The sequence below is a fragment of the Arachis hypogaea genome, chromosome 2 (genome assembly GCF_003086295.3).
Source record: "Arachis hypogaea cultivar Tifrunner chromosome 2, arahy.Tifrunner.gnm2.J5K5, whole genome shotgun sequence".
NCBI classification, from domain to species: domain Eukaryota; kingdom Viridiplantae; phylum Streptophyta; class Magnoliopsida; order Fabales; family Fabaceae; genus Arachis; species Arachis hypogaea.
Window position 1 is genome coordinate 4,304,690 of NC_092037.1, and position 8,621 is coordinate 4,313,310.

The 8,621-nt window shown below is 38.1% G+C and overlaps 2 protein-coding genes across 10 annotated transcripts; both read left to right on the forward strand.

Moving 5' to 3' along the window:
- Positions 1–2,600, forward strand: LOC112733932 (uncharacterized). Its single transcript, XM_025783063.2, has 3 exons — positions 1–936; positions 1,019–2,026; positions 2,123–2,600. The coding sequence occupies exons 1-3, from the start codon at positions 223–225 to the stop codon at positions 2,453–2,455; spliced, it is 2,055 nt and encodes a 684-aa protein (XP_025638848.1). The 5' UTR covers positions 1–222; the 3' UTR covers positions 2,456–2,600.
- Positions 2,601–3,663: 1,063 nt separating this feature from the next.
- LOC114924619 (protein FAR1-RELATED SEQUENCE 5-like) lies at positions 3,664–8,621 on the forward strand. Of its 9 annotated transcripts, none has more exons than XM_072213511.1 (4): positions 3,674–3,857; positions 4,136–4,288; positions 5,594–5,618; positions 5,752–6,033. In XM_072213511.1, exons 1-4 carry the CDS (start codon positions 3,822–3,824, stop codon positions 5,799–5,801), a joined length of 264 nt encoding a protein of 87 aa, XP_072069612.1. In that variant the 5' UTR covers positions 3,674–3,821; the 3' UTR covers positions 5,802–6,033. The 9 variants fall into 9 exon arrangements, 8 of the variants coding, with proteins under 8 accessions (XP_072069610.1, XP_072069612.1, XP_072069608.1 ...); XM_072213510.1 differs by having other exon boundaries at positions 3,687–3,857; positions 4,124–4,288; XR_011870494.1 differs by having other exon boundaries at positions 3,712–3,857; positions 4,150–4,288.

The window sequence follows — 8,621 nt, forward strand, 5'->3', positions numbered from 1 at the left end:
GGGCCTCCACATTTTTTGCTATATGGTTCTAGTGGATTCCATTTGGGTTGAACAAGGATCTCCAATGCAAGGGTGTCTTTAGGCCCGTTTTAGTAAAAAAAAGAAAAAAAGTTATTGGATAACTTAGTAGGTTAAAGGGGAATGAGACGGTGCGAAATTTACAAATCCAATTCACTTTCGTCGATTTTCTGATTCCTAATCCTGTCCTGGTTCGCCGTCACCATGAGCAACGATAATCCGAGGTTGCTGAACCCGAACCCGAATCCGGAAGGGATGCTGGCAATCCCAGTGAAAAAGACTGATCCGGTGGATCTGCACCGGCCGTTACGCAAGTTGGTAGCGAGAAAATACTCAGAGAGCGATGCAGAGAAAGTTGAAAGCGTTCTGGAAACCCTAAACAGATGCCGCAGCGACATGGTGGAGCGAGGGGACCTCTCCCTTCCCAAGCTCCGTGACTGCCTCATCCACTACTTCAAATGCCTCTGCATGGTTGAGCCACTCTTCACCGCTATCTCCTCCGACGCCGACGCCGACGCCGACGCCGACCCCATCCTCTTTGTCTGGTACGACGCCTTCTCCTCTGGGAAGGAGGGTTGGGTCCCCTGTCAGCCCAACTGCATCCAATTGGAGAAGGCTGCTGTTGTCTTCAACCTTGGCGCCGTATGCAGCCAGATTGGAGCCTCTAGCGAGCGTACCACCCCCCGTGGCCGTCACCTTGCAATAGATGCCTTCAATGCCGCTGCCGATTTCTTCTTGAAACTCTGGAAGGTTTTTGCCAAGGACGTCTCCGCCACCCTCGACTTGACTCTCCTCTTCGCCGAGAGTCTTCACTGCCTCTTCTCCGCTCAGGCTTTGGAGCTCAATTTACAGCAACAACTCCACAACAACAACAGTTCGGCTCTCCAAAAACATCGATGTGCCATTTCATTTAAATCGGTCAGTCTTGACTCTTGATTGATTTTACATTTTAGATTTTCAATTGGATGAGAAGATGATGAATTGATGATGATGATTGTAGGTTTCTGAGCATTATCGGAGAGCATATGATTTGATACAAAGTGATCCGGCTGCAATCGAACATGTCTCCTCATTTGACAGAACCTGGATAACTCATCTTTACCAGAAGGTGAAATTCTGTGAGGAGGAGGCTCTTCAGATGCGATCATCCATCCTACCCAAATCCCAGCTACCTGTCCAATCTTGTGTTCTTGATCATGATGCAAAATTTGTCACTAAAAAATTAGTTAAAGGGATTTGCGGGCGCGCGTACCAGTGGATACCCAAGCTAGAAGGAATATACCTTGACCTCGTCCTTTCCGAGTACATCCCTTTCAAGATTATCGATGGTGGAAAGCTGGTGGCTCACCCATGGGACATGCCTCCACCTTATCCAACAAAATTTGCAATCTCCTCATCTTCGTCTTCGTCACATCTTCTGGCATTGCCTTTGAAGAAGAGTAAGCCCTTGGACCTGTACCAGCCCCTGCGCAATTACTTTGTAGTCAAATGCTCTGAGAGCGTGGCAAAGAGAGTAGAAGGCCTTTTCGAAATGATAAACAAATTGCGTAGTAAAATGCTGCGTGATGATCTCTCTCTACCCATGCGCCGTGACTGCCTCATCCGCTATTTCAAATGCCTTTGCATGATTGAGCCTTTCTTCCCTATGCCAACCGCACTCAACCCACCTATCTTTGTTTGGTACAATGCCTTCTACCCGAAAAAGAAATCTTCTCAGCACAACATCCATTTGGAGAAGGCCTCTGTTCTCTTCAACCTGGGAGCCCTTGGCTCCCACATTGCTCTCTCCTGCGATCTCACCACCATCCAAGGCCGGCGTATTGCCATAGACGCCTTACATGATGCTTCATATTGGTTCTTAATACTAACGCATGAGGCTGAGAAGGCATCTGCCACCACTGACTTGTCAATAAGCTGCGCCCAGATGCTGCGCCAGATAATAACCTCTCAGATTGCTTATTTGGAATGCGAGTTTCCTCATTCCCATTCCCATGGTGGTGGATATCCTGTATGTATCATCATCTAGCTTTTCAGTTGATTTTTTCTTAGCGCAATTGATGATGTCAATATTGATTTGTTAAATTGTGTGATTGGGATGATGTAGGTCTCTCTGCTTTATCGGAAAATTTATGATCTGATGACATTCGGACCTTTAGCTGAGAAGCTTGTTCAATCCTCGATACCTCAATTTATTGAGTCGAAGATGAAAACCTGCCGTGTTCAAACTGGTCTTGATGTCACTGAACTATTTCTTTCAGGGTATTGTGAGGCTCAATCCCTGCTTCGAGAGGCATGTCAAACACCATACTTGGACCTTCTCTCCGAGGTTGGCCCTTACAAGATTACGGATGGAATACTGTGGCCAATTTTAGAGGCAGTAACATTGGCATTGGAGGAGGTGAACTTGTCCGGGAACACTCCCACGGAGGAAAACTAAACAAGTTTAGGAATGAACTTTTTATTTTCTTTTTTAAGATGGATGTTGGAATTTTGTTCGTTGATACTAGAACTCTTTGTGAATATATTATACTCGTAATTTTGTTTGTTGACGTGTGAATGTATTCCTTCATATTCCTCACCAATTTGTATGCCTCTGATCTCGTAGCCATTGTTAGTTTTTGTTGCGTATTAGTAGATAGAACGTTTCATGTATTCCTTCATATTATACGCATTATTATGTCTGCTAGGATGCTTGAAACGTGGTATTGACGATAACTTCATTGTATAGAACTTTTCATGACCAGGGGGAATGTATTCGTTGTAGCCAGAAGATTAACTAACATATCTAGGATTTACTGAACATAGTGGACCTAAACCTTCATTTTGATTACTTTATTGCTTCTATTTTTAGTTATATTAAATAGTATATGCAAATTTTGCATTACTAACAAATCCAACATGAAGTGGAGATGAATTATGATAAAGACTAGAGAGTTTACTTAGGGCAGGTTTTAACATGTTCAGGGGTGTTATGTTTTTTGACCAGTAGAATTTAAGATTTATATATTTGCTATAGACAAGGAAACCAAGCTAATTACCATAGAATCCCACATTTAGGATTTTCCCCCCCTTCTTTTGATGGTTTCATATTTAGGATCATGAGATGTTATTTGTCTGCTGTTGCGATGGTTAGCTACTTAGCTTTGTATTTTGACTATTTTCTTTTGGTCTGGTTGTTTTAACTTCTAATGCCAGCTGTTCTATCATGATATATGCAGTTTGCACTTGCTCTAAAGTGGCCTGATTATCTAAAGACAATGCATCCTATTATTTAGGATAACCTACAAATCTTATAACCACCCTTTGACCAAGTTTAATGGTCTTAATTAGTATTATATCAATTATAATAAAGAATTAACACCTACAAGTACACCTAAATATATTGTCATTGAAAGCTTTACACCCCTGCTAATGTACAATTACAAGAGTTTAAGCTTTACCTTATTGATTTATAAATTTATTGCTTCTGTCTCATTCATGAGTGTAAGAAATATATATTTTCTTTAGTTCCTTGATCTGATTCTAGAATATGTTGCGATGATTACTTATTTTAACAATTTATATGTATATATGGCCATTTGTAACTATTTAGTAGGGCCATGCTGGGGTAGCTATAGCATTTGGATATCTCTGTAAATGCTAGCTTGCCTACTTGTGTTATCTTCTTTTTCTTTCTTTTTGTTTTTTTTGGGGGGGGGGGGGTGGTCACGTGGTTATGACCTGCCTTATTGGCTATGTCTTGGTCGCCATATTCTTCTCATGATTAAAGCTGGATACTTTCGTAATAGGCTTTTGTATGATCTATGAAAGCAATGAAGATGGTCTATAAACAAAATAAGGTATATGCTAATCCCTTTTATGGTACTCAAGAATGAATTTTGCTCTGTCCTTTTTGCTCTTTGGGGTGGTTGAATTGTTAGAATTGATCATCTATTGTAGCTGGGATTAAAACATGAGGACAAGATTATTTTTACTTTGTTGATGCATGTCTTGCAGCGTAGCACAATCTTTATTTTATTTTATTTTATTTGTAGAATAATCAATTTTGTAGTTGGATAGAAAATATAAAAGTTACATTATGAATATGAATTTGAATTTTCATGAGATGATGATGAAGAAGAGTAAACACAGGGGAGTCGGGGTGAAAGAACTGCTGAAGTGGAGGGCTATACAACAAAAGGAGAAAATCCAAATAGAAGGTGATTTTACCGATCCGGAGCCTGATTATGAGGAAAGCAAAGCATTGGACTCAACAATTGGATATGTTAAGGTAAAGCCGTTTTCCAAATGGACCATGAATAAATTTTCTTCAGAGTATTAGTTTGATTAGAAATTCTAAAAATATGTGATTTTAGTTTGTTGGAAATGGTTCTTGGACAATTAGTGTATTTGATCATTGTGATATGTTATTGAAAGATGCCGTTTAGCTTGTGACTGAACGAAGAAGTCATAAATGAAAGAAAAAGGAAGAAGCCCTTTTGATTTGGGAGCTGAGCATTTTTTAATCGTCATTCATCAATTTCTTTATGTAAGTGAACATTTTATTGAATTTGTTTTGATGTCTCATTTTAGAGAATGAGAGTTTGTGAACTGGCCAGGAAGGTACCGTGAGCCTTAAAGGGGTTGGTCAACTCACATCAACTTGTCAAGGGGGTATTAAGCCACAGTGAGGTCTCAGAAAAATCTCAACGATTCATGGCCATGAAGAATTATTCATATAGATGTCCAATCCATGCACGATGACCCATGATAAACAACTCAAATTATAGCTATTAGATATAAAAATCATTCGAGCTTCCAATTGAAAGCCTTATCATTAAACACATCCCTGTTTTTTTCTTTTCTTATCACTCTCAAATTTGGGACTTTGTTTCTTGCATAACTCTCACAGAGCTCTAAAATAAAAAGTCCCATTTTCTTTTCAGTGGGTAGAGACACAATCTGGTTGAAGAAATTTTAGATATGTGATGAAGTGAGTTATCTCTGTGTGCTTTGTCTTCCTTAAAACCTACTACCAACATTTGTAACAATTTTTGTGTTCCCTGTGTTTCTCGAATTTATCGCTTGGTGAGTCTATGGTATGCTCCTATGTGTCCTTATGCTCTTTGTTGCTTCTTCTATGCTTCTTTCTAGGATTCATTTCTTTCTAGGTATTTATATAATTTATCAACTGCATTATGCTCAATTTCGATATTAAATTTGAGGGGCCAGTTTCCCATCATGTGGCTTGCCTGTCACCATATGATATTCTTGAATGGCGTAAGTTTGTATGAGTTAATTGCTCATATCATTGATGTTGTACTACTATAGTTAAAAAGACAAAAAATTGTGTTGAACCGTTGTTCTGTTCATTTATCAATGTTGTAGACTTGTAGATCCTATGATCAACAGGTCATAGCGAAGGTGTGCAACGATCTTACATTTGTTGCTAGGTTCACCCTCCTCATTACCATTGACATTGTCAATTAAAATGGAAAAGATTATATGTTGTGATGTCAGCTGCTTAATTTTAATTTATTCGTTAGACTGGTCAATACTGATCTTATTCTCATAATGTCTTTGTTATGTGTTGGAGGGAAGCGAAGGAACACCTTTTGCAGGTTTGTCAAGTTAGCAAATTGTGATTATTGCATTTCAGCACTTCACTTTTTTAGTTCTATTGAGATTTGTTATTTCAAAAATGTCCAAGCTTATGATTGCTATCAATTCTTAGTTATGTTTTCCTCTTGTTAGGCGGACATTACTATGGAAAAAATCAAGTTTCCTCCAGAATACCTATATAAGCCTCCTGGAATCAGATGATCCTTATTGCTACTGTATGCTTGTCAATTCTCATTTCCGAATGTGTTTTATCATGATATCGACTCAATGTGTGCTTTCTGTATTGTAGCATGACGACAACCTAATGGACGGTTCTTGACGTAGAAAAAGATTTGTTTATCTGAGTGATTATAAGTTCTTTTATTTGATATAGCATAAGTCAATTTACATTATTAGATACTGGTTTTGATTTAATATTTCTGTGTCTTGCTGCCGCTGCAGTTCATCCTAAAGGTTGGAATCTTATGTGGTCTTTTTCAAGGTCAGATTGTTTCCCGTTATGAATTTCTGTTATGTGGTTTAACGTTTGGATTGTGGTTATTTCCTTTTGGATTAATCTTAGCATACAAGCGATTAACACTTACAAGTGTTACAAGTCCTAAAGACAACTAACCCCTTAAACGCGCTCCTAATGTTACGTACGTTTCACGCGCTATATAACAAAATATTAATTCAATCAAAATCAATTAACGCGCGAATATATAACTTCCAATTTTCAAAAGATTTCGTTTCCTTCTTCGAATCTCTTGCCAAATTTCTTCGTTCTCCTTCTTGCGTTCTTTCTTTGCCTTTTCGATCGTTCTTTTACCTGCGTTTATCACTGGTTTGTTCTTCGTCATTGACGTGAGTTTCTCTCTCTGTTACAAGTCCTGAAGACAACTAACCCCTTAAACGCGCTCCTAATGTTACGTATGTTTCACGCGCTACATAACAGAATATTAATTCAATCAAAATCAATTAATGTGCGAATATATAACTTCCAATTTTCAAAAGATTTCGTTTCCTTCTTCGTTCTCTTTGCGTTCTTTCTTTGCCTTTTCGATCGTTCTTTTACCTGCATTTATCACTGGTTTGTTCTTCGTCATTGGCGTGAGTTTCTCTCTCTGTAACTCTTGCTTCGTTTTTTTTTTTTCGATTTTCATGTTTTCTGAAATCAAAATTTGAACTCATTTTGAAGATAATGGATGATTCAACCTTAGACTGTCAGCTGAATCAGGGCGAAGTGGATTTTGAATTTGAATCGAACGAAGTTCCTGAGGTTTGATTTAGATTTAGCTAATTACGATTACTCTGAATTTGATAAAGTTATTCGTCTATGATTATCTAGCTGAATAATTTGTGAACATTGACTGTGAAATTAATGCGTGAACATAATCTGTGGATTGAATCTAATGTATTAGTTTTGATTAATTCTCTGTAATTTTTAGCTGACGCTGAGGTCTAGATCAGAATTTTTTGGGTGTATTTTTGAGAAGTTTGGGTGTATTTACAGTTTATGATTTTTTTTGTTATTTTAGTTGAGTTGTCGTTCGGGTGTAGATTAGGAATCCTTGGGTGTATTTTACTTCAATTGTTATTTTTTTATGAGGTGCAGAAATTCTATAGTATTTTCTTGTTTTTAACATGGTATATTTTGCAGCTCCTCTCTGTTGTTGATAACCAGCTTGTTCCCAAGGTTGGAATAACTTTTAAAATCCTTGAAGATGCTGCAAAATTTTACAAGGACTATGCCAAGGCTGCATGTTTTTCTACAAGAGTTCGGAGCACAAATAAAAAGGAAAATGAAATTAAGAATCAATTGATTACATGTAGCAGAGGGGAAAATGGAAATCTAAAATATCTCCGACCGAGAAGACAAATTCCACAGCTGGTTTAAATTGTCCTGCAAGAATTTATATACACACATTGAAGAATGTTGGTGCTTGGATCATTTCGAAAGTCGTGCTGCATCATTCACACCCTTACTGTATAACTCAAGCAGAGATGCTCAAACAGCACAGGGAACTAAGCATCTCCGTTCGTCGTACAATAGAGAATAACGAGGAGGCTGGTATCAGACCAAGCAAAACATTCCAATCATTCGTTGCGGCAGTTGGGGGTCACCGCAAGTTAAATTTTATTGAGAATGATGTGAGGAATTACATCACGAGAGAAGTGCGGAATGTTTCGGAACAAGAAGATGCAAAGGAATTCGGAAAATATTTATTGAGAATGAAAGAGAAGAATCAGAATTTTTTTTTTGAGCTCGAACTCGAGGACAATCAATCGATTAAGCTTGCTTTTTGGGCCGATGCAAGGAGCAGAGTTGCCTTTGAGTATTTTGGAGATGTTATTTCATTTGACACCACTTACAATACAAACAGGTAATATGCTGTTTTTGTTTATGCTGCTAAATTAATTTTGTTCTATGAATCTGCTGCAGAGGTGTATATTGGATGTTCCTTGGGTGTATAAATTCATTATATGGGTGTACGTAATGATTTTCATTCTGCAATGTCGTAATTTGTTTCAGGTATAATTTGGTTTGTGGTTCTTTTGTCGGGGTGAATCACCACGGTCAGTCAATACTTCTTGGATGCGCTTTGATGAAAAATGAAGAAATTGAATCATTCAAATGGTTATTTCAATGTTTGCTATTGCATGGGAGGAAATGCTCCGAAAGAGTTTCTCACCGATGATGTGCGTCAATGAAAATGGCTATATAGAGGCTTGTATGCCAACAACAATTCACCGTTGGTGTATTTGACACATCACGAAGAAGATCCCAAGCAAATTAAATGGGTACAAAGGACATGCAGAAATTGAACAAGAATTGAGCCAAGTTGTTTAGAACTCTCATAATAAAGATTCATTTGATAGGAATTGGAATGATTTTATGTTGAAGTATGGTCTTGTGGACAACAAGTGGCTTTCAGGTAATGTTTAAAATCTGCAGCAGAGGTGTAAATTGCATGTTTTTTGGGTGTATTTATAGTTGGTAGACGAAATTGTGATCCTCAAAG

Coding starts and splice junctions, on each gene's coding strand:
- LOC114924619 (XM_072213506.1), top strand. CDS start 7,603: ATGCTCAAACAGCACAGGGAACTAAGCATCTCCGTTCGTCGTACAATA. Junction 7,983..8,131: donor ACCACTTACAATACAAACAG/GTAATATGCTGT, acceptor AATTTGTTTCAG/GTATAATTTGGTTTGTGGTT.
- LOC112733932 (XM_025783063.2), top strand. CDS start 223: ATGAGCAACGATAATCCGAGGTTGCTGAACCCGAACCCGAATCCGGAA. Junction 937..1,018: donor GTGCCATTTCATTTAAATCG/GTCAGTCTTGAC, acceptor TGATGATTGTAG/GTTTCTGAGCATTATCGGAG. Junction 2,027..2,122: donor CCCATGGTGGTGGATATCCT/GTATGTATCATC, acceptor GGGATGATGTAG/GTCTCTCTGCTTTATCGGAA.